Here is a 23746-nt window from a genome sequence, read left to right on the forward strand (position 1 = left end):
CAGATGGATAGGTTAGTCTGGTGGCTGCGTATGTACAGGGTAGATAAGGGGACGGGAGTGATGGTGGAAGTGAGAGAGGGCAGAGTCTCAGAGAGTGTTGTAAAGCGCAGTTATAGTAAGGAATCGCAGAGCTCTCCCCCTTTGTGGTTGTAACTTCCAAACAACAGGCTCACAACGTCACGTTGGATATTCGAGTATCCAGCACAGTGTCAAAGCTAGCTTGCAAGATTCTCCCTCCTCCGACGATTAGCTAATTATAAACTGGGTGGTTCGAGCCCTGAATGCTGATTGGCTGACAGCTGTGGTATATCAGGTGCTCTAATTACTTTAGTAAGCAGATTATAATAGTAATAAGGCACCTGGGGATTTGTGGTATATGGCCAATATACCACGGCTAAGGGGTGTGTCCAGGCACTCCGCGTTGCATGGTGCGTAAGAACACCCCTTAGCCGTGGTATATTGGCCATATACCACACCTCCTCGGGCCTTATTGCTTGAATGTATCCTTGTGTCTTCTTCCCCTTATTGAAATTGACTGGTCTTCGGTAGTGCCTGGTATAATTTGTATTTATTTTAGTTAACTAGGCAAGTCAGTTAAGAACAAATTCTTATTTACAATGACTGCCTACCCCGGCCAAACCCGGACGACACTGGGCCAATTGTGTGGCGCCCTATGGGACTCCCAATCACGGCCGGATGTGATACAGCCTGGATTCGAACCAAGGACAGTAGTGATGCCTCTTGCACTGAGATGCAGTGCCTTAGATCGCTGCGCCACCCGGGAGCTGGTGTGTGTGTGTGTGTGTGTGTGTGTGCGGTCTAACCCCAGTATGAGGAACTGTCCAGGAGCAGGCAGCCCCAGCTGTACAGAGTCCTTCAGCAGGGCCAGCAGAGATGGCCAACTGTCGACCAGACTGGACACAGGGATCCTACATAGACAGACAAGCAGGATACAGTCACAAACAATGTTCTAATGATGGGTCAAGTACTAATTTAAGTCAGATACCTTGATAAACAGTTTAGTAACAACAATAATAGTAACGCTACAGAACTCAATGAATTGGACTATCAAAGTAACAAAATTCAGGGGTTTTATCTGAAATTAAATCAATTTTATTCTACACTTGACGTACAAAAATGTCAAACTGAACATGACTATCATGACTAATGTCAAACTGAATTGGACTATCAAAGTAACGAAATTCAGGGGTTTTATCCGAAATGAAATCAATTTTATTCTACACTTGACGTACAAAAATGTCAAACTGAACATGACTATCATGACTAATGTCAAACTGAATTGGACTATCAAAGTAACGAAATTCAGGGGTTTTATCCGAAATGAAATCAATTTTATTCTACACTTGACGTACAAAAATGTCAAACTGAACATGGCATCACATGAACTAAACTACAAAAGAGGGAAAACTCAAACTAATCGACTGTCTGAGGATTCACATGGATTTTCATCGCCAACATCTCATATATTTGCTACCTCTGCTCAACACACTCGACAGACAGGTGGAGGAGGTCTGTTGGGTCTTACCTCTGAACGTAGGCATAGAAGAACTGCAGCATGCACACCTCCAGAGACAGATGCTTCTACGGTGAGAAAGAGGGAAGACGAGTGAGAGAGAGGGTTGAGGAAGAGGTGACACTGGACTGAATTACATTTCATTTGAACACAATGAGGTCGTGGCAGGGAAGCTGCCAGTTTACTTTGATATACTGTGACAATAACATGGTATCTGTCCAATCAAATCAAAATGTATTGGTCACATACACACGGTTAGCAGATGTTAATGCGAGTGTGGCGAAATGCTCGTGCTTCTAGTTCCGACAGTGCAGTGATATCTAACAAGTCATCTAACAATTCCCCAACTACCTAATACACACAAATCTAAAGGGGTGAATGAGAATATGTACATATAAGTATATGGAAGAGCAATAGCCGAGCGGCATAGGCAAGATGCAGTAGATGGTATAAAATACAGTATATACATGTGATATGAGTAATGTAACATATGTCAACATTATTAAAGTTGCATTATTTAGAGTGGCATTGTTTAAAGTGACTAGTGATCCATTTATGAAAGTGTCCAGTGATTGGGTCTCAATGTAGGCAGCAGCCTCTCTGAGTTAGTGATTGCTGTTTAGCAGTCTGACGGCCTTGAGATATAAGCTGCTTTTAAATCTCTCGGTCCCAGCTTAATAGTAACATGCAATAGTAACAGAGGACCTGCATTAGGGTGAATTAGGACTAACGCAAGCAGGAGGCTAGGAGTCGTGCAGCTTTGTATATAGTCATAAACTCTAACAAGGTTAGCGTAGCACAGTGTGTTCTAAGGGTATGTATTGGGAAACGAATATGCGTTGTTTCAATGGTAAAACAGAGCATGTCAGTTTAGATTCCAGGCTATTGGGAGACCGCAGCACCAACCTTCTCTTTGGCGATGGCCGGCGGCTGCTTCAGGACCTCTTTGACCGTCTGCATCACGGTCTCAGTCCGCATGGCGCTGACCGACCGTACCAGCTCCACCAGCAACAGCTGCTCCTCACTGGCAGCGGGGATCACCTACACACACACGTGCGCGAACATGGACACAGACAGGGTAAGAGACCTCTGTGCACTGCCATTAACCACACTAATAACACAAACCATGTCGATTTCTGGAGCTCACCTTGTAAGCGGCAGAGGTCTTGACCTGCTTCCTCTCGTTCCACACGTAGGCGATAGCTGCCATGAAGTGGGCTCCGTGGTTCATGGAGATGGGGCCTAGCAGCTCCAGGATCTGCTGACGCAAGTTCTGAGGAGAAAGAGGAAAGATTGAGCGCTTTATGCAGTGTCAGAAATAATACCAGGCTGACGGGCAGTGGACGGTCCATCCTCCTTCAACAATGTTATGGTCCTGGGGAAACCCACATGTTGTGCAGGCTTTTGTTCCAGTCCAGTGCTAATGATTCCTTAGTCGAATCCTCAAATCAGGAGTACTGGGCTGAAACAAAAGCCTGCACACACTGTAGGGTGCCCAGGAGAAGGATAGTTACGAGCTAGTAGCATAAGCATTGTGCTGCATCCACTATAACACCTGCTAAACTGGGTACACTACCAAAAAAAGGTAGATTTGATTATATTGAAGAACACTGATCTAGGTATCACCTACAGGCACTCTTTTCACAGTATCGTGTCGACCCAGACTGAACTGCGCTGGCTATTATCACATTGTCCATTTCAGCACAGTTCCAGCAACTATGGATGGATGAGTAACCAGAGCAGCTCAGTACAGCTTGGTTTGGCTGGCCTGAGTACGATTCAGTACTGTGAAAAGGCTTAGGGTCAGGGTGTAGATGCAGTACCTTGGTGGATCCCAGGTTGATGTTGGAAGTGGATGCAGCGGAGGCGGCGGCTGGCCGGTCACAGCTGTCGGCCTGGTACAGGACGCTCCACAGCAGGGTGACGGAGGACATGATGGTGTGGAGGATGGACAGGATCCCTGAGCGAGCCTCCGCCAGGTGCTTCTGGTCCACACTCACCTGCAGCTGAGAGGAGAGATAGGGACATGGAGATACAATCGCTAGTGAAAGTCTGCACACCCCTTGCAGTCTTCACGTTTACATGCCTTAAAATTACATCTGAAAAGGGATTACATTATAGTTTTCCCCCCTACCAACATACAAAACCTACTCCACATTTTCAAAGTTAAAGAAACATTATTGAAACATTAATAAATAAATAAAAAATGTAAAGGGAAGATGTATTGATTGCGTATGTCCTCACACCCCAGAGTTTACATTTGGTGGAAACACCATTGGCAGCCATTTTTTTGGTGTAATTGCTCAAACTCAGTAAATGTGGATGAGAGACATTGATGGATAGAAATATTCAAACCGTGTCTCTACATTTCCAAGCAAATTTCCAAGTCAGGACTGAGACTGGACTATTCAGGAACACTCTTGGAAAGCCATTCTGGTGTGTCTTCAGCATTAAAGCTTGTGTAATTGTCACACTGAAAAGTAAAACTCTATCCCAGGGTTCGGTTTTCAGAAAACTACATTGGGTTTCCCTCTCATTTTTTACCTGGGCGTTGCTTCTTTCATATTTATTTTGATCATGACAAACTCACAAGTCCCTGCCGGTGACAAGCATACCCATAACTTGATGCTGCTACTACAATAGCCATGATAATAGCAATCACGGTTTGAATATTGCTGTCCATCAGTGACTCCCAACCAAATATACTGAGCTTGAGCAATTTTGACAATAACAATGGATATATGTTGCCCTAAGTGCAAAGTTGGTCAAATCTTATTCAGAATGATTTACAGCTGTAATGGCTGCCAAAGGTGCTTCCACCAAGTATTAACTCTGCAGTGTGAAGACATACAACATGCAATCAAGACATCGTATTTTTGTATTTATTAATTTGGGAAAATGTCCTATAATTTTCATTCACTTTGAAAATGCTGTAGCAGGTTGTGTAGATCTGTACGGAAAATATCATCCTCTTTAGATACAATTTTAAGGCAGCGAAATGTGAAGACTGTGCAAGCAGTGTGCAGACTTTCACTAGGCACTGTCAGCACGCGCAAATCCTGTGACAGACAGAGTAAAACACATACTCATACACAAATACACAAAGGATAGCAGGCAGTGATGTAAAATAACAAGCACACATAGCTCTCTGAGAAGATGTAGGGAGGAATGAGTCATCAGAGTGCGTGCATGCAATGAAGGAGGTCTATCGACGTGTAAATAAGTGACATTGGCATTAAATCAATACCGATATGACATGTCTGTCTACTTGGCAGTGCAGCGTGGCTGACTAGCGCCCTCACCTGGTGATACTGGGAGGATGGGTCCAGTAGACAGTAATGGATGATGGCTGTCACTCCTTCCAGTACTGTTAGAATCAAATCTGGGGGGATGCACAGGGCCATCCACTGAGGTCTGGAAGAGGGATAGTGGGGAAAGTCTAAATTAATAGTCACCATTTGGTATAAAAAAACTATTTTGCCATAACAATTCATGTTGTCATAGAATATACAGTAACAATGTAGAATGTACAAAGGCATTAGTCAAAGGTGGGTAATTTGAGGCAACTGCTGGTCAAGAGAGCCATCTTGTGGCAGCATCACTCATCTAATTTCTTACAAACATTCCCTCTGCTACAAAGCAGCTGTAAATCTATTGCCATGGATATGTACTTAAATTCATCCTCAAACAAATATTTCACTTCACTAGCTAGGTTCATCCAATTGGCGACAGATTTTCAGGCGAATACTCAAAAATCTGCATAAAAGAATATGCGTATTTTCCCACCAGTGGCGCTTCCACCAAACTGACTTGCTGTGGATAAAAATGCAGGAATGATGAAGTAGAGCACATAAAAAGGTATGTTTTTTCTTCTTAAAAGGATGGTTTGAGATTTTGCAAATGAAGCCCTTTATGTACTTTCCCAGAGCAAGATGAACTCGAGGATACCATTTTTATGTCGCCGTTTGCAGTTTGAAGGAAGTTGCTAACTAGCGCTAGCGCAATGACTGGAAGTCTATGGGAACAGCAAGCATGCCAGGTGTTCCTGTAGACCTCAAGTCATTGCGCTAACGCTAGTTAGCATTGGCTCACAAAACTACCTCTAACTTCCTTCATACTGGATGCAGAGACAGACGTAAAAATGGTATCCACGACTTTATCTGATTTCGGGGAAATAGATAAAGGGCTTCATTGCCACTATCCCTTTAAATGTTCAAGTACCGAATAGAAATATAGAGTTCAATGTGTCATCGCCTCATTTTCAACCGTACCGATGGTTTTGTCACAAAAACGGTTGCGTTAAATAGCAAATGTGCCCACTATGGTCTTGGCACATGCGCCGTAGACAACAGTTTGCAGATGCCTATATGATGACATTATTATGGAGATAATTTATATTTGTCAAATGGCAGCCAAGCATCGATTATCATGTCACCAGAATAAGACCGTTGATATTTTTTGTAAAGGCTCACCAAACTCGTCACCGTGCACTTTCACAACCTTTTGAAGTTCATCATAACTGATTTCATCTGTAGCCTAATAAACTGCATGCTTTCTCCGAGTCGTAGTGGGAGGACCACACAAGATACCATTGCGTGACTCCAAGTTTACTTTGGTTATTATATCAAATATTTGCGCATATAAATCCACATTTTACTGACACAAAAAGGTCCCACCATGTCGAATCAACAAACTGTCCCCCGACATTAATGAAATTGTGCCAACATTTCCTGTTTCCATTAGCCCGGTCGTGACTTCAGGTAATTCATGAAATGGTTGGATGGAAACCTGGTTACTGACAATCTGCTTGCAATTGCCTTCACACCATATCCTGGAACAACAATTTTTCCACTTTTACATTTCAGTTATTTATCAGACACTTTAATCCAGAGTGACTTACAATCAGTGCATTCAACTTAAGTAGGTCGACCTAAAACACACACCAACCCTTCAATACAGCCACTATCCCATCGTCCTGTGGACGACAAAGGTAACAGTGGTGTGGTTTTATAATGGCTAACCAGTAGTGATGGATGGATGGTTGGATATGGATGTCTCAGCACCATTTCAAATGCCAAGCTCATATCGGCCTATAATAAACTATCCTATAGCAGTTACCTGGTGTCTGTGATGGCGGTCTCATAGCGGTACTGCTGAATGAGGTTATCCAGGTTCCTACAGAGCTGCAGTGTGACCGAGGCCACCACCCTGCGCAGTACCTTGCCCATGTAGGGCAGCGTGGCCGTGATCAGGCCGATCCACTGCGGGTGCATCTTACACGCGTGGTGCTGGTGCAGCGCCCGGATCACCGCACACAGGAACATGCCCTGCGCCGTGATAGGCTGCCCGTGAAGGTACTGCAGCGACGTCATTGGCTGCTGTGGGTTCATGTGCTCCACCTCGACGCCCAGCAGTTCGAAGCCCGACCCTGCCCCGCTACCCGTCCCTAACGTTACAACCCCTAAAGTTACACCCCCCGGGACGACCACGGGCCCCCCGTCGCCGCCCTCCTCGGCGGGCACTAGGACCCTGTGTTCCAGCACCACCAGGCTCTGGAGAAGCCTCAGCAGCTGGGACTGAACGGCGCTGCAGCCGTCCATCTGATCTTCTGAGAGGTTGATGACGCTGTCCTCTGAGAGACCCTCCTCCTGGGAGGCCACGTTGACGCCGGCCGCCCGCTGCTCGTGCCACTTCTGGGCCGAGAAGATGGAGGAGAGCAGGCAGTGGAGCACCACCTTCTGGACCTTACACTTGGACAGCACGTCGCTGATGAAGCTGGCGAAGCCTTTGGCCGAGCCACCGGTCACCTTGGACAGCTCGCTGAAGAGGAGGGTGAGGACCTCCAAGCTGGTCAGCTGCATGGCCCGGTTGCCCGCCAGGTCGGTGGCGGCCGTGCCCACGTGGGCAGAGTAGTAGGAGCGCAGGAAGTAGAGGCAGAGGGAGATGATGATCTCTAGGAACATGGCGCTGCGGAACGAGTGGGAGTGGCTGTCCTGGGAAATGGGGCAGTAGAAGTCCTTACCTGGGAGGAGAAGGAGATTGAACATCACATTATTTTACATTCTAATAATAAGAAAACTTTAGATTGTATGGTTTTTAGGGTCTTTGTGTATATTTTACATTGACATTTTAGTCATTTAGTAGCTCTTATCCAGCGCAACTTAGAATCAGCGTAATGTGTTACACCTCCGGCATACATTTGACCCGTTTAGTTCATTTGTGCTTAACTGTCTTTATCTGTGTTTTTATGCATAAAAAAAAATATATGACTTGCCCATGACGGAGACGCGGTGGCGTGCCAGCAGGTTCTGCAGCAGTGACAGCTGGGGCGTGTAGGTGTTGTTGATGCTGGTGGTGGAGATGGCGTCCACGAAGTCCGATGGCGCCGCCCGCAGCATGGCGGCGATGGCCGAAAGGGCGTGCAGCGTGCGAGATGAGTCGTACAGCTGCAGGTAGAGCAGCACGTGCTGGTAGAGAGGGTGGATGTTGAACCGAGGCGGCGAGACGGAAGCTCTACGCCCCACTCTCCCGTTAGGACCATTGTCCCCGCTCACGTCTCCGCCCCCATTGGGCGAGCCGGTGTCACTCTCGATCTCGGACACCTCACCTTCTCCGCAGCTGTACCAGTTCTCCAGATCCAGGCTGTCTCCGAAGAAGATGCTGGGCGGCCGGAGCTTCTCGGCCTGCAGGGCCTTCCTCTGCCTCTCCTCCTCCTTCCTCTTGCTCTTCTTCACCTTGGGCTTGGCGCCGGGGGACTTGTCTTGCAGACGCTCCATGATCTTACCCTTGAGGCTGAGCTGGGTGCTGCTGTGGGAGCGCTTACGGGCCCGCAGGTCCACAACGTCCAAACGGAGGCTCGGGTCGTGAGGGGTGGCCGGGCCCGAGCTGTCCGGTAGGGTCACGATGGAGGGGGACGAGCTGTGGCGAGTGATGCCCTCGTGGTGCCTCTCCCCCTCCTCCCCTGTCTGGACCGGAGGGGTGACATGGAAGAACCCCAGGGTGCCACCCGCTAACATCTCGAGGCGGTGAGAGGGGGCGTGGGGGCCCGAATCGAGCCGAAGACCGGTCGGCGTATCTGACGAGGAGCTATCGGAGTCCGTCTGCGCCCACGCTTCAGGGGGGGACGGCGTTTCAGGTGGCCCCTCCTCCTCTTCCATACCCACCACCCTGTCTATCAACTCATTTAACACTGACAACACAGCCTCTTCTAGTGAATCCTCCTCATCAGGAACCATACTGTCTGACTCTATAAGGACAGGGACTTGGTCGGAACCACATCCGTTCACTGTGCTGCAGGTGCCGTCTGGCTCCTCGAAGCTGCCATTGTCTATGGAGGAGGAGTGCGAGCCGCTGGACTCAGAGCAATGGTGGTGGGGTTCCCCCGGCTGGTCAGGAGGATGGCAGTCACCGCTCAGCACCAGGTTCTCACTGCTCAGGCTGAGCAGGGACAGGCTGTCACTCAGAGGGTTGACTGTCAGGCAGAAGGGCTCCATGTCGCCCAATGGCAGCCCTCGGAGCCCTGACTTCAGAGAGTCCCCTGGCATCTGGCTGAAGTCTGAGAGAAGAAGATGTGACATACTGTTTATGCAAATAAATTAGAGAGTCGAAATGAACCTTGAACTAGATTCACTCCGAACCAACGTTCACCAAACGACACTGATCCTTTAGAGCTATAGACTTTTCTTCCAGCCCAACATTAAACAATCATGAGATGAGTGTTGAATCTATTAGTGCTGGGCTGGAATAAAAGCCTGCACTGCCCTGTATCTCTTCACGACCATGGCTGTCCTGTCCACCACCATTCTAACCCGTGTCCCCCCTCTACTCACTGTCACAGATTCCCGAGTCTCTCATGTAGATGGGTTCTGAGGGGTCCTGTTCGGCCTGGGCGTTGTGGTTAGGGAACACCTGGGCCCAGTGGCGCTGGGCCTGGACGCGCTGGATGGACACGCGGTGGGTCTTGGGGTGCAGCAGCAGCAGCAGGAGGGGCTCCAGGACCCGGGCGATGTCGTGCCTCTGGAGCACCTGGTTGAGCCAGGCCCGGCCCACTGCGCTGGCCGACGCATCCCAGTAACTTAGACTGTCCAGCATGATGAACAGAGACCTGGGAGGGGGAGAGAGAGAGAGAGAGAGAGAAATGAAGACAGAAGATATTCATTTGTAATGGCAAAGGGGTAGCGTGTCTGTGTGTGTATATACGCGTGTAGGGCTGTTGCCATTGTTAACTCGAAATGACACAACGACAAGGTTCCAGTTTAACAAAGTTTACTATACTATATGAACACACTACAAGTAGCCATTACACTCAAGGCCAGGTCCATCAACGAACAAGACTTCCTGCGCATGCGCACTCTTGACTGAGTGATGGCCCCGTAATAACAGAAATATAGGGATACTTAAAACATGAACTTAACAGCCATGACTGTATTACCGCCACACCGGCAGTCATGAGTCATGACCGCAGTCAAAATCCACGTGACCGCTGAGTCACAGTAATCTCCTCCTATTCTCCGCTCTGTAGTTGATGTATTGGTAGTACCCAACTCGCTAACGGCCTGGTACTCAGCACTCTAATCACACTGACAAAAAAAATCACAGCAAAAATCACATCAAACATTTCACGACTGAATTATAAGAATCTGAAAGCGGCGATGGCGGGAGTTCAACATCTGTATCAATGGCGGTCGAAGTATTTTGGGCGGGAGTTTGGGAGTATCATGCTTGCGAAACTCAGCATCAGGCTACATTGGTTGACCTCATTGTGATCAATCAATTTGAAGAAAGAAATGAAACAACAGGTTGAAACGGAGTGGGGAAACATGGTAGCCATGGATCTTGTTTCAAAGCCGCGACGGAAACCGACGGCGCTTTCTAAGCTGCTGATTAATTCAAAGCATTTAAGACGTCACAATGCAGAACCCTCATACGCATATTAGAGCTCATGCATATGCATAAGCCTAGCCTAAAAATCAAATCAAATTTTATTGGTCACATACACATGGTTAGCAGATGTTAATGCGAGTGTAGCGAAATGCTTGTGCTTCTAGTTCCGACCGTGCAGTAATATCTAATAAGTAATCTAACAATTTCACAACAACTACCTTATACACACAAGTGTAAAGGAATGAATAAGAATATGTACATATATATGAACCCAAGCCCCCCAAAAAAGCCTAAATTAAAATTATTATTGTGATGTTATACAATACATATAGCTCTGCCTAAGGCTATCTTAAAGCTTATACATACACTGAGTGTACAAAACAATAAAGACACCTGCTCTTTCCATGATCCCTTATTGATGTCGCTTGTTAAATCCACTTCAAATCAGTGTAGATGAAGGGGAGGTGACTGGCTAAAGAAGGATTTTTAAGACTCAAGACAATAGAACCATGGATTGTGTATGTGTGCTATTCAGAGGGTGAATGGGCAAGGCAAACGATTTAAGTGCCTTCGAATGGCGTATGGTAGTAGTTGCCAGGCGCACCGGTTTGTGTCAAGAACTGCAACGCTGCTGGGGTTCACACACTCAACAGCTTCCTGTTCGGATTGAGAATGGCCCACCACCCAAAGGACATCCAGCCAACTTGACAACTGTGGGAAGCATCGGATTCAACATGGGCCAGCATCCCTGTGGAACACTTGACACCTTGTAGAGTCCATGCCCCAATGAATTGAGGCTGTTCTGAGGGCAAAGGGGGGTGTGGGTTTACTATCGATGTTCCCGAATAGATTTCACTTGGTTTTCGATGTTGTGGCTTAACTGGGCTACTGTCCGTTACCAAATTAAGCACTGGGTAGCTTGCACGGACAGGGTTGGAGTCTGGCATAGATAGTTTGAGCTGGTTAATGCGTGGAGTGAAATAAATTCTTATAGGCCCACACATTTCTACATGCAATCCCGCTGTAGCCTACAACCGGAGTAGCCTACCCGGCATGATTGAAAAAGAAACCATGGGAAAGCGCATCCTCAATTCCCTATTAGAGTGCATACGGATTACTTATCTTTTTTTCCCCCTGCCCCAGTTCCTGCCTAGCTGATAACGGCACCGTTCTAAATCAAAAACAATCATTCACGGTTAAAGTTGCCAAATAACTCTAAATCAAGCGTATAGGACATCCATGTACGCTCTCGCTCAATAATCGTTTGGGCAATATGTCCTTTCTATTTTATTCCGCTAAGATCAATTATATTCGTATAACTCTAAAATAATATATTATAAAATAATGGTATGGGAATTATAAGCATTTCTTGTCTGCTCAATGAACCAGCCTAGGCTGCCATTCTATGCTATTCAGTCCTTCGGAAATACATTTAATTCATATCATGTTTCTTAATGGATTTATTGTGATGGTGTACATTAATAATCCACCGAGCGTCAATCTAAGGAACATCATTTTCAAAAATCCCTATAAAAATCGGTCAGTTTATGCTAGAGACATGTCTTTTTTGCATGGGCTGCATCTCAATCCATCCAATGTCGGCCATCCGCATCTGCGGTGGAAGGTGGCCGAGCTACAGCGGTGTTTGTCGGACCATGAGACATCCCGAAAATCGGTCTTCTCACAAAAACATCTGTAGCGTCCGAACGGTATGTGTGTGTGTGTGTGTGTGTGCGAATGTGTGAGAGAGAGACAGAAAAAGCGTACGAGACATGTATTACATTAATATATTAGCAGCTGTTTAGTCCACCCTTGACAAAACAAGGGACAAAACCAAACTCTACAGTGGGGCGTCAATTGAGAAGGAAGGCCTTACCTGTCAAAGGTGCGGTTGAAAGGGGAAGACTTGGTGATGTTCAAGTCTCTGGTCAGATGCCAAAGCACAGAGAACTTCACATGGGCCTCAAGACGGATTTTCTGAGAAAACACACAGAAATCTTACATGACGTGTGTGGAACGTGCGTGTGTTGGAGCATATTCCTTCAGTCATGCAGACATCGTACAAGCGTACCGTGAAGCTGTGTGTGTTCCTATGTGTCTGACTGCATATACACTGCGCTGACCAACCTTGTCTCTGTGCATGAGCTGCTGGCTGATGACGTCCTCACAGGTGCTGGAGGAGGGCACCAGGTTATGGAGCTGGTAGAAGAGCTCCACGCTGCGCTGGTGGTGCTGAGGGGTCCCCTCCCCCAGCTGTCCCCACAGGATAAGGGCCACACTCTGGAGAGGTGAGGGGGAAGGAGGAGGGAGGTAGTGTTAGAGAGAGATCTAAAGCTTCCAAGACGTATCATGGTGAGAAACAGAGAGATTTCTTAGGATAGGTTTATTACCATTTATCATGCTGAAAAACAGATTCATCAACATCAATTTCGACCATTTACCATGGTGAGCAATGGCAAAGATATACAAAGATTCTTCCATTTATCATGCTAAGCTACATTCTGTGTTCTCTGTACTGAACCACCTCTAAAAACACCTCAACCGTATCAGAGGCAAATAAGCCACACATCTCTTCCCTGTGACTTACCTTGAAGAAGTCCGTCTTCTCTGCGATGTACTTCAGGATCCCCTGCGTGAGTGGTGGCCTGATCACCACAGCAACGCGGCCCTGGCTGGGGCTCATGGGCTGGGTGGAGTCGGGGTTGCCGCCGGCGATGCTGCCCTCGGCGGTGACCATGGCGACAGACTGGGTGAGGCCCACCAGGTCCATGACCAGGGAGATGGCCACGCCCTGGACGCTGAAGTCACTGGCCAGGCAGCAGGCGTCCATCAGGGTCTGCAGCCACACGGCAGGACACATCTGCTCGCTGTCTGCAGGAGAGAATAGAAACGATACTGTATTGAGAGAAGGGGAGAAGACATACAACAGTAAATAGCTGTGGTCCAGATGTGCTCATCTAACACAAAGGGGAGAGACCATATGCTTAACATATGGAGAAGGGTATAGGATTATCATATCAAACTGAAATGTAGTTAAACGCTTCCCCAGCCATAGTGAAAATCTGTTAATCTGCACAGAGCCTGTACTGTAACTCAAACGTGGTCAGTCTGTCTGTCTGTCTTACCAGTCTGCTCCTTAGGCGGGGGCGTTGACTTGAGGTTGCCCTCGGCGATGTAGACAGGGAAGCTGGAGCACTCCAGGAAGAGCTGGCAGGCAGCAGTAAAGGCCGCCAGACACTCTCTTTGCCCCGGGACCTCAACCACATCACGCCCGTTGTGCTGGGCACCGCCCTCTGGTTCCGCTCGCACCACATCGCTCCTCTCGCCCCCAGCTCCCTCTACCATCCCCGGGGTGATGTAAAGGGTGACCAGGCGGGAGAGAAAGTGCTGGAAGTGCTCCAGGCAGCACTGCATGACAGGCTTGTCCTGCGGCTTGTTCTGGGAGGCTGGGAGGGAGCTGCTGCAGCCCATCTTGAGGGAAGGCAGAGCGGGTGCTGATTCCTCAGAGGCCTGGTACTGGACAAAGTCTGTGAAGCCACTCTCGGAGGAGCGACTGCTGTTGGGGTTCTCCCCTGTCTCAAACACCTCGCCGCTGGGGAGCTCCAGAGTAGAGGGCAAGGGCTGGGGAGAGAGAGCAGGAGAAGAGGTCAAACACAGACAGCAACAATACATATCAGGAGTGGAAACTAAAGGTGTCCGTGTTAAAAAAAGCTGGAATCTGAAAACAGTACCCTACAGTGAACAAATTGACCGTGTAACAAGGGCAGGGATCCTAATCATTCTAACCAGGCCTGTTTTAGGATGGTCAGCGGGGACCAAAGTGCATCAGGTCAAGATAAGAGTGCAGGTCTCTCAGGAGATTAGGAGGGAGAGGATTTCTAAGCACAGACACCCCCTGACAGACCCCCCCCCCCACCTTGGGCACCCACAGCACAGACAGGGAAGTGCACAGCTGTTGCCACAAACTGAATGGACTCCTCTACTACACCCTACATACAACTCCCTCCCTGCATCATGCCAGCCATCTTAGGACAGATCGACAGACAGCCCCACTCCCACATTGCCATGCCACAAGACAGCCCCAGGGCATTCCCAGCATGCAGTGCAGCAGGCTAAGGCTACACATTCTGGCGCCAGGACTCAGATGGCAAACTCCGTCCTGTAAATGTCCCCAGGAGGGTAGCTGGAGAACAGGAGGAAGGGAGAGGGGGGGATGGATAGAGCGGAAGGGAGGGAAGGAAGCCTTCCACACCAATGGAGCAGACAGACCCAAGGGGAAACCATAGGGTAGGCTGATCCTCCTCGGAGAGAAAGAGGGGCTCAGCTGTTTGTTAGTTACCACTTGTGTGTGTCTCTATGTGCCCCCTTCCCCTGCACCTCTCCCATGCCTCTACCTTCAGCCTAGGATTCGGTCAGCTTTTAGTCAAGCCTTAATGAGCACTGAAACACTCTACCAGACCGCCAGGTAACAGACAGGGGGGGGGGGGGGGCAGTTCTAACACCTCTGTCTGGGGAGAGAGGGAGGGACAGTTCTCCAGCTACCCTCCAGTCCTGGAGCGGGGACCACCCAGCCAAATTGAGGGGGTAGAGGGGTGGGGGCCAGCTCTGGGACCAGGGGACACCATGAGGGCCTTGGATGGTTGTTTATGTTTTTGAGGGCGAGGGAAGCAGACCAAACTGCTGTCGTCTCTGCTAGGTCAACAACAGAGGAGCCCTGCTCTGATGATTTTATTTGGCATGAAGTGAAAGAAGTGACATTCGTGAACTATCAAAGGTAGTCAGTCATCAGCTTGGAACTGAAAGATGGACAAAGTTTGAATTTTCAAAGTGAGAATCAATGAACGTGGGTGTGTAGGGGGATGTATGTTTGCTTTTGAACGTAATTTGGTTCCATTTCATCTCCGCTGGACAAAGACAAAAGGCAAAAACCATTTAACCTTCGCATGGATTTCACATACTGTTCAGAGATAAAAAAGGAACCGTGTTCTTTTATGATCAACCAAACGCTCAGAGACAATATGCTAAAGCAAACTGTGTTAAGGCAGGGAAAGAACTAGGATGACAACAGGATGCTTTCAGACTTGGCAGAGGTCATGATTGAAGCTCATTCATCACCACCAAAAGCTTTACAGGCTCAAATGGAACTGGGTTAAAAGCGTAAGTCAGGATAGACAGTTGGTTATGTCATGAAAAGGTAGCCTATAGATTATCCTTATTACCTGGGAAATGTCTGCACAAAATATTGATTCATCATAAATCTAAGCATCTATTTTACATACATTTTACATATGCATACAATGATTAAAAAACCTCATACATAAACAACAAAAGCTATAGAATATGCTCTGGCTGTAACAACCAAAGTTAATCTAACTCCTATAGGTGTCCCGGGCTGGGGCACCATCTCAGTCCTTCTTACCCGTTTCTCCTCCTTAGCAGAGACTGTGGAGGCGAGGGGGCCCGTGGGCAGGGACAGCCCCAGGGGGGGCTGCACCTTGCTGAGGATCTTGGAGCAGAGGCGCAGGCAGTGGGTGAGCTCCCCAAGGCCCAGGGCTGGGAGGTGAGAGGTCAGGGCAGACACCATGCGCAGCAGCAGCTGGGGAAGGTGCTCCGTCTGGATCTCTATGTAGGTCTCCTGAAGGGAGGAGGAAGAGGAGGGTGAGAGGGCTCTGGAGAACAGGGGAGTCGCCACTCGCCTGGTGACTGGAGATGGAAATTAGATGCCTAGATTCATCTGGTACAATGCATCACATTACTTGATTTGTGTTTTAATTGTAAATAGTCCCTGTCCAATAAACGTAATAAAATCAGGCAGCATCAAGTATGTCTGAGAAAGCTCTTGTTGGAGATTGATGTAATTAAAATCCAATTCCGAATCTATATTAGTTATTTATTATAATTAGTTATCAGTACAACGCTGTGTTGAGCCTCTCGAATCTTTAAAATAAGTCTACACATTAGAGAAATAATCTGTGGTTGTTTTGGACCCAGTACCGCGTCCAACGAGTTGGGGGGGGGAGGGGGGGTACCCCCGCCCCAAGGAGGGAAATGGGGATACCTAGTCAGTTGTATAACTGAATGCAAAAAACTCAAATGTGTCTGAATACTTATGTCAATGAGATATATTTCTGTATTTCATTTTCAATAAATGTGCAACACATTCTATGAACATGTTTTCACTTTGTCATTATGGGGTATTGTGAGTAAACAGGTGAGAGGAAAAAAAATCGATTTAATCCATTTTTGAATTCAGGCTGTAAACAACAAAATGTGGAATAAGTCAAGGGGTATGAATACTTTCTGAAGGCATTGTACATCATTCCATCAAGACAAAAAATGAAGACAAGGCAAAAAACGGTTACATGTCTTTCTTTTTTTGTTTGCCTGCTGCATCTCAGGCTCTGTAGTCACGCTGTTTCTCTTTATCAGAACCCAACCGTTCTTACCTTTCTAACAGTACTAAGCATGTGCTTGTAGGACTTAAAATTTTGAAACTTTAAATGTATAGTGCCTTCAGAAAGCATTCACACCCCTTTTTCCCACATTTCGTTGTGTTACAGCCTGCATTGAGATTGTGTCACCGGCTAGGACTAGGGAGGTCTTTTTGTTCATAAAAATAAATGGAATATGGCTAAGCACAGGCAAAATCCAAGAGGAAAGCCTGGTTCGGTCTGCTTTTAGAAATGTTTACAAATTGGTTCAAAATGAAAAGCTGAAATGTCTTGAGTCAATAAGTATTCAACCCTCTTGTTATGGCAAGCTTAAATAAATTTAGGAGTACAAATATGCTTAACAAGTCACATAAGTTGAATGGACTCACCGTGTGCAATAAGTGTTTAACATGCTTTTTAAACGACTACCCCATCTCTGTACAATTATCACACAATTATCTAAGGTCCCTCAGTCCAGCAGTGAATTTCATGCACAGATTCAACCACAAAGACCAGGGAGGTTTTCCAATGGTTTGCCCAGAAAGACACCTATTGGTAGATGGGTAAAAGTAAAAAGGTTGACATTCGAATATCCCTTTGAGAATTATTCATTTTACACTCACTACAAAGATACAGGTGCTCTTCCCAAATCAGTTGCCAGAGGGGAAGGAAAACCCTCAGGGATATTACCATGAGGCTAATGGTGATTTTAAAACAGTTACAGAGTTTAATGGCTGTGACAGGAGATCACGGAGTGCGGCTCTAACACGAACATAAATCCAAAATACTAAAGCTTGTACAAAACATAAATATTCCAAAGCATGCATCCTGTTTTCAATAAGGCACTAGTAATACTGCAAGAAATGAAATTTTTGTCCTGAATACAAAGCGTCATGTTGGGGCAAATCCAACACAACCCATCACCGAATACCACTCTTCATATTTTCAAGCATGGTAGCGGCTGCATCATGTTATGGACTAGTGAGTTTTTTGGGGGTGGATAAAAATAAACAGAACATAGCTAGGCACAGGCAAAATCCTTGAGGAAAACCTTGTTCAGTCTGCTTTCCAACGGACACTGGAAGACAAATTCACCTTTCAGCAGGACAATAACCTAAAACACAAGGCCAAATATACAATGGAGTTGCTGACCAAGACAACATTGAATGTTCCTGAGAGGCCTAGTTACAGTTTTGACTTAAATCTGCTAGAAGATCTATGGCAAGACTTGAAAATGGCTGTCTAGCAATGATCAACAACCAAGTTGACAGAGCTTGAAGAATTTTTTAAAGAATAAGGTGCAGATATTGTACAATACAGTTGTGCAAAGCTTACCCAGAAAGACACACAGCTATAGTCGCAGCCAAAGGTGATTCTAACATGTATTGACTCAGGGGATCTAATCAAGATATATTATTGTTTTATTTTCCATTTAAAAAATGGATTCGACTTTGACATGAGTATTTTGTGTTGATCGTTGACAAAAGAATTACAACCAAATCAAAAAGTCAAGGGGTGAGAATACTTTCTGAAAGCATTGTATTTTATGAGGGTAGTACACAATATTACGCGTTGTTTTAGAAAAAGACATCAGAGGCTGTCAAAGTTTAAGAGGTTAGACCCTTTGAAAAATATAACCACCCACTAAAATATTTAATCATGAGCAGGCTCCCTCAAATCATTGTCATCTTACATTGTACCTTTTCCTTGAATGTTGTAATGGGCATTTTCTTTACAAATGACATTTAAAAAAAGTAATGCTAAAAGAAAAAAGAACAATGGGCAAATGAAGAATAAAGAAATGTGAAATGTTCAAAAAGCCACTTCTTAAAATATGTGAGCAATGGGAGCATATTATTCTGTGCATGCAGGACAATGACACACTAGGCTGAAATGTCATTTTCACAACACCCCCCCCCCCCAAACTATGAATATATATACAGTATATTCCCACCAAAAAATCGCTAATCTATTGGACTAGGTAGAAATTCCACCATATTCCAAATAATACAGGCCTATTTCACTCACTCTGGAGTACAATAACCATATTCAAAACCAGAAAAATAACAGAAATTAAAAATTGGCTTTAGGAATGTTGCTGGGACGTTGCTAGAATGTTATCCAAGTCATAGTAAACCAGGCAGGCGGGATGAAGGGTGAAGAAGCAGGAGACAGCAGTACTTTACCTGGCAGATTACCCTCATGCTTCTAGTAGGCTTCAAGGAAAGAGAGCAGATAGATTGAACAGACAGGAGCAAGCAGAGCATAGGCCAGAGGACACTTTGTATGCAGAACATACCCACGCACAGAATCATCTGCACGCACGCACACCTGCGCACGGCCGCAAGCAATCACACACAGACACAGACAGTAATACAGGTGTCAGGGGCTTTCCAACCTACTCTGAATGGAAATGAAGAGAAGCATTCTCTCTACTAGAAGATGCAATGACAATAAAGAAGACAGGCAGGTCTACAACCTGTTAATGCATTGCACGCACGCACACTCACACACACACATACATAAAAAGACAGCACACACCATAAGGGATTGCCATGAGCACTCACATTCAGAAACTTAGTCTTATAGTCTTATAATTAGGAAATATTCTATTGTATGAGTGCTGATATTTCAATGGCTGTTGTTCTGTTTTGAGAGACTATAGTATGAGTGAGAAAGGAAGGCGGGGTGAGAAGTGTGTGTGTGTGTGTCTCACCAAGGACACAATGTCCAGTAGGAAGTCCACCAGCTGACAGAACTCCACCAATGAGAGCCCTGAGGACTCTGTGCTCCCAGCATTCCCTGGTTCATTTTCTGCCTTCCTACAAGATGGACAGAGTGACCCGTTTACATCAAACTCAGCTCTCCCATTTACAAACACAAAACAGGATGGTGTTCATCCCGCAACAAAAAAACAGAGTAAAACTTGTCCAATAAGAAATGCTTAACTTTATTGTCTGTTGCAAAACATTTTGCTACGGTGTGGCCTAATGAACACCGACTCGGGTTCTATGTCGCTATCTTACCACGTCAGCATACACACATGGAGCAGCACATACACACAGACCTGCAGCAGTCCTCCAACCAGCGAGCGATGTAGTCCCACATGTAGTACGGCTCAAAAGAGTTGAAGAGGAGATTGGCCGTTTTGATAAGCTCTGCAGTTTTCTTGTTCTCCCGCAGTTTGCTGAGGGAAACGATCAATGCGACCCTTAGCTTACAATAGTTATTAAAGCTTTGGCTTTTTTCATGTGTTTAGTGTTACACACACACACACACACACACACACACACACACACACACACACACACACACACACACACACACACACACACACACACACACACACACACACACACACACACACACACACACACACACACACACACACACAAGCTGGCCAACCTGCTGAGATGAGCATGGTCCTTGCTGAACGGGTGGTGGTTCTGCAGGTCCAGCTCTGCTCGGCACTGTGTGTGTAATGTCCTGAACACCTCGATCAGCACGTCCTCCAGGATGGCTGGTCCTGGAACACACAGGATTACAAATCAGTCACTGATCATGTCCATTTACAAATGTATCTGGAACAGTCACAGGGAAAGAGGGTCATTAGGCACCAAATGGAAGGAAATGGACTGAAACGGGGAGGGACTACCTGGATTTGTCCAATAAGAAGTGCTAATTTTAGTTGTCCGCTGTGAAATGTTTTGTTATGATGTTCCCTACTGAACACAGCCCAGTAGTGATATGTGGGTCACTATGATCAAAATGTTGTGTGTGTTCTATTCAGTGTGTAACAGTGACATGAATGATATGTGTTGCGTTGATCTGATGGGTGTAGTAATATACCGTACCGAGTTCAGGTTTGTCCAGCAGGCTGATGAGAATGCGGAAAGGCTTGAGGTCATGCATCAGGACGCTCTCCTCCTCCCCGCCTCGGGCCTTCCCTTGCAGGATCCCCACCATTGCCTGCACACACACGGTCAAAACTTCTGGATCAAAATGCATTCAAAAAAATACGGAACGACCAAAGCAACTCCCGAGACAGACTGCAGAACATGGACTCAGCTGGTTAGCTATCTAGTTTCTGGTTGGGATTACATTTTGGGGTTAGGGCCGGGGGACATTTTCCACAGCAAGTCTTCTTTTTGTCCTTCAGTGTGTGTGTGTGTGTGTGTGTGTGTTTCACGCCTCGTCTAACACAGAAGCGGATGGGGCCCACGGAACAGACGGTCCCTGCAGTAGCCCCATTTCCCAGCGGGGGGAGACGCAACAAGTGTCCATGAACAGATGGCAGATGAACAAATTAAAGCCCTGGTCTGTCTGTCCCAACCCCTGGAGTAACAGGACACATCACATGTAGGTCCCTGCCGTCATAAGGGCCAATGCTGTTGGAGCGTGACACTACATTACAAGGGGGAATAGTGTGTGATCGTTGCCCAGGCATGGAGCAGAGTTTGGGAGAGCTTCAAAGGGAAGGCCCCTGGGATTAGGAGGGGTGTGGAAGTAGGGGGCTACAGGCATTACAAGCAAACCCCTAAGGGTGTGTGTGTGGAGGTGGGGGGGTAGTTTAGAGATTGAAAAGGGGGCACAGGGGGGGAGCAGTAGGGGTCTGAATTTCACCTGCTGAAAAAAGTAAGGCATTTACCTTGCTCCCTTTCAGAAGACCCACTCAAACTTTGAGGTCTTTGAAAATAATAATTTATGCAAATAACTGTGTGTGTGTGTGTGTAGGTGTGGGTGGGTTTGTGTGTGAGAGAGTGTGTAGGTGGGTGGGTTTGTGTGCGTACAAGTCGTACCTGGACCAGCATGTCCTTGGAGTAGGTATTGAAATAGTGGGTAGCGTGGTCCTCAGGGTTGCTCTGTCGAGAGCTGCGAGGGCCTGTCCTCACACCATTGTTGTCAAAGCCTAGGAGTACAGGACACACACACACACACACACACACACACACACACACACACACACACACACACACACACACACACACACACACACACAATATGACGAAAGACAATGGAAAAGAGGGTGGGGTGAGATTGAGTTACCAGTCATTTAGCAAACAAACAAGCTTTTCTGAGTGTAAAAACATGAGCCCTGCTCAGCCAAGCAGACACTTACCAGCATTTTTGATCCACAGCGAGTAAGACGCAAATAAGACAAAACAAAGTAGGGCAATAAGCACTGGGATATATGACGACAAGACATGTTACTGCACAAGACATATGACCAGATGATCATGCAAACAGGCAAAGTCCAAAAGCTCAACTATACGAAGTTGTACAGAACGCATGCAGTGGTATGTATGTGTGCATGTGCTTGTTTGTGCATGTGTACCATTTGACCGGCAGCACTTTAATTTACCGGAAATATACTAGACCAATATGCATTGGGTGCATGACCTGATTAGGGCTTCCACCCACGGTGATCTTGCATGACATAAATCACATTTTGATTATGGTATTTCATAATAATTCCAAATCCCCCCAGACTTGACTGCCCTTGACCAGCACTAAAACATCCTGTGGCGTTCTGCTTTTAGCATCGAATAGCCCCCGCGATATGCAACTTTTCAGGGAAGTCAGGAACCAATATACTCAGTCAGTTAGGAAAGCAAAGGCTAGCTTTTTCAAACAGAAATTTGCTTCCTGTAGCACTAATTCCAAAACGTTTTGGGACACTGTAAAGTCCATGGAGAATAAGAGCACCTCCTCCCAGCTGACTACTGCACTGAGGATAGAAAACACTGTCACCACCGATAAATCTACGATAATCGATAATTGCAATAAGCATTTGTCCACTGCTGGCCATGCTTTCCACCTGGCTACCCCTACCCTGGCCAACATCTCAGCACCCCCCCCCCCCCCCCCGCTTCTCCTTCACCCAAAACCAGACAGCTGATGTTCTGAAAGAGCTGCAAAATCTGGATCCTTACAAATCAGCTGGGCTAGACAATCTGGACCCTCTTTCTAAAATGATCCGCCGAAATTGTTGCAACCCCTATTACTAGCCTACTTAACCTCTCTTTCGTATCGTCTGAGATCCCCAAAGATTGGAAAGCTGCCGCGATCATCCCCCTCTTCAAAGGGGGAGACACTCTAGACCCAAACTGTTACAGACCTATATCCATCCTGCCCTGCCTTTATAAAATCTTTGAAATCCAAGTTAATAAACAGATCACTGACCATTTGGAATCCTACCGTACCTTCTCCACTATGCAATCTGGTTTCCGAGCTGGTCATGGGTGCACCTCAGCCACGGTCAAGGTCCCAAACAATATCATAACCGCCATCAATAAAAGACAGTACTGTGCAGCCGTCTTCATCGACCTGGCCAAGGCTTCCGACTCTGTCAATCACTGCATTCTTATCGGAAGACTCAATAGCCTTGGCTTCTCAAATGACTGCCTCGCCTGGTTCACCAACTACTTCTCAGATAGAGTTATGTGTCTCAAATTGGAGGGCCTGTTGTCCGGACCTCTAGCGGTCTCCTATGGGGGTGCCACAGGTTTCAATTCTCGGGCCGACTCTTTTCTCTGTATATATCAATGATGGCGCTCTTGCTGCTGGTGATTCTCTGATCCACCTCTACGCAGACGACACCATTCTGTATACATCTAGCCCTTCTTTTGACACTGTGTTAACAAACCTCCAAACGAGCTTCAATGCTATACAACACTCCTTCCATAGCCTCCAACTGCTTTTAAATGCTAGTAAAACTAAGTGCATGCTCCTCAACAGATTGCTGCAAGGCACCCTCCTGCCCGACTAGCATCACTACTCTGGACGGTTCTGACCTAGAATATGTGGACAACTACAAATACCTAGGTGTCTGGTTAGACTGTAAACTCTCCTTCCAGACTCACATTAAGCATCTCCAATCCAAAATTAAATCTAGAAT

At 46.6% G+C, this 23746-nt stretch overlaps 1 protein-coding gene across 1 annotated transcript in view; it reads right to left on the reverse strand.

Moving 5' to 3' along the window:
* LOC120031063 (protein dopey-1-like) overlaps nucleotides 1–23746 on the reverse strand; it is a 38655-nt gene that overhangs the window by 8543 nt on the left and 6366 nt on the right. Inside the window, exons 8-26 of the mRNA XM_038976613.1 lie at nucleotides 21648–21757; nucleotides 20703–20817; nucleotides 20254–20374; nucleotides 19916–20035; nucleotides 19565–19670; nucleotides 15837–16052; nucleotides 13543–14038; nucleotides 13005–13288; nucleotides 12545–12697; nucleotides 12294–12394; nucleotides 9364–9638; nucleotides 7809–9089; nucleotides 6653–7556; nucleotides 4837–4948; nucleotides 3358–3540; nucleotides 2682–2807; nucleotides 2441–2575; nucleotides 1547–1602; nucleotides 825–929 (exon numbers count right to left, since the gene is read on the reverse strand). Of these exons, the coding sequence (XP_038832541.1) occupies nucleotides 825–929; nucleotides 1547–1602; nucleotides 2441–2575; nucleotides 2682–2807; nucleotides 3358–3540; nucleotides 4837–4948; nucleotides 6653–7556; nucleotides 7809–9089; nucleotides 9364–9638; nucleotides 12294–12394; nucleotides 12545–12697; nucleotides 13005–13288; nucleotides 13543–14038; nucleotides 15837–16052; nucleotides 19565–19670; nucleotides 19916–20035; nucleotides 20254–20374; nucleotides 20703–20817; nucleotides 21648–21757 (4999 nt within the window). The remainder of the gene's footprint in view (nucleotides 1–824; nucleotides 930–1546; nucleotides 1603–2440; nucleotides 2576–2681; nucleotides 2808–3357; nucleotides 3541–4836; nucleotides 4949–6652; nucleotides 7557–7808; nucleotides 9090–9363; nucleotides 9639–12293; nucleotides 12395–12544; nucleotides 12698–13004; nucleotides 13289–13542; nucleotides 14039–15836; nucleotides 16053–19564; nucleotides 19671–19915; nucleotides 20036–20253; nucleotides 20375–20702; nucleotides 20818–21647; nucleotides 21758–23746) is intronic.

The sequence above is a fragment of the Salvelinus namaycush genome, chromosome 37, assembly GCF_016432855.1.
Source record: "Salvelinus namaycush isolate Seneca chromosome 37, SaNama_1.0, whole genome shotgun sequence".
Classification (NCBI taxonomy): domain Eukaryota; kingdom Metazoa; phylum Chordata; class Actinopteri; order Salmoniformes; family Salmonidae; genus Salvelinus; species Salvelinus namaycush.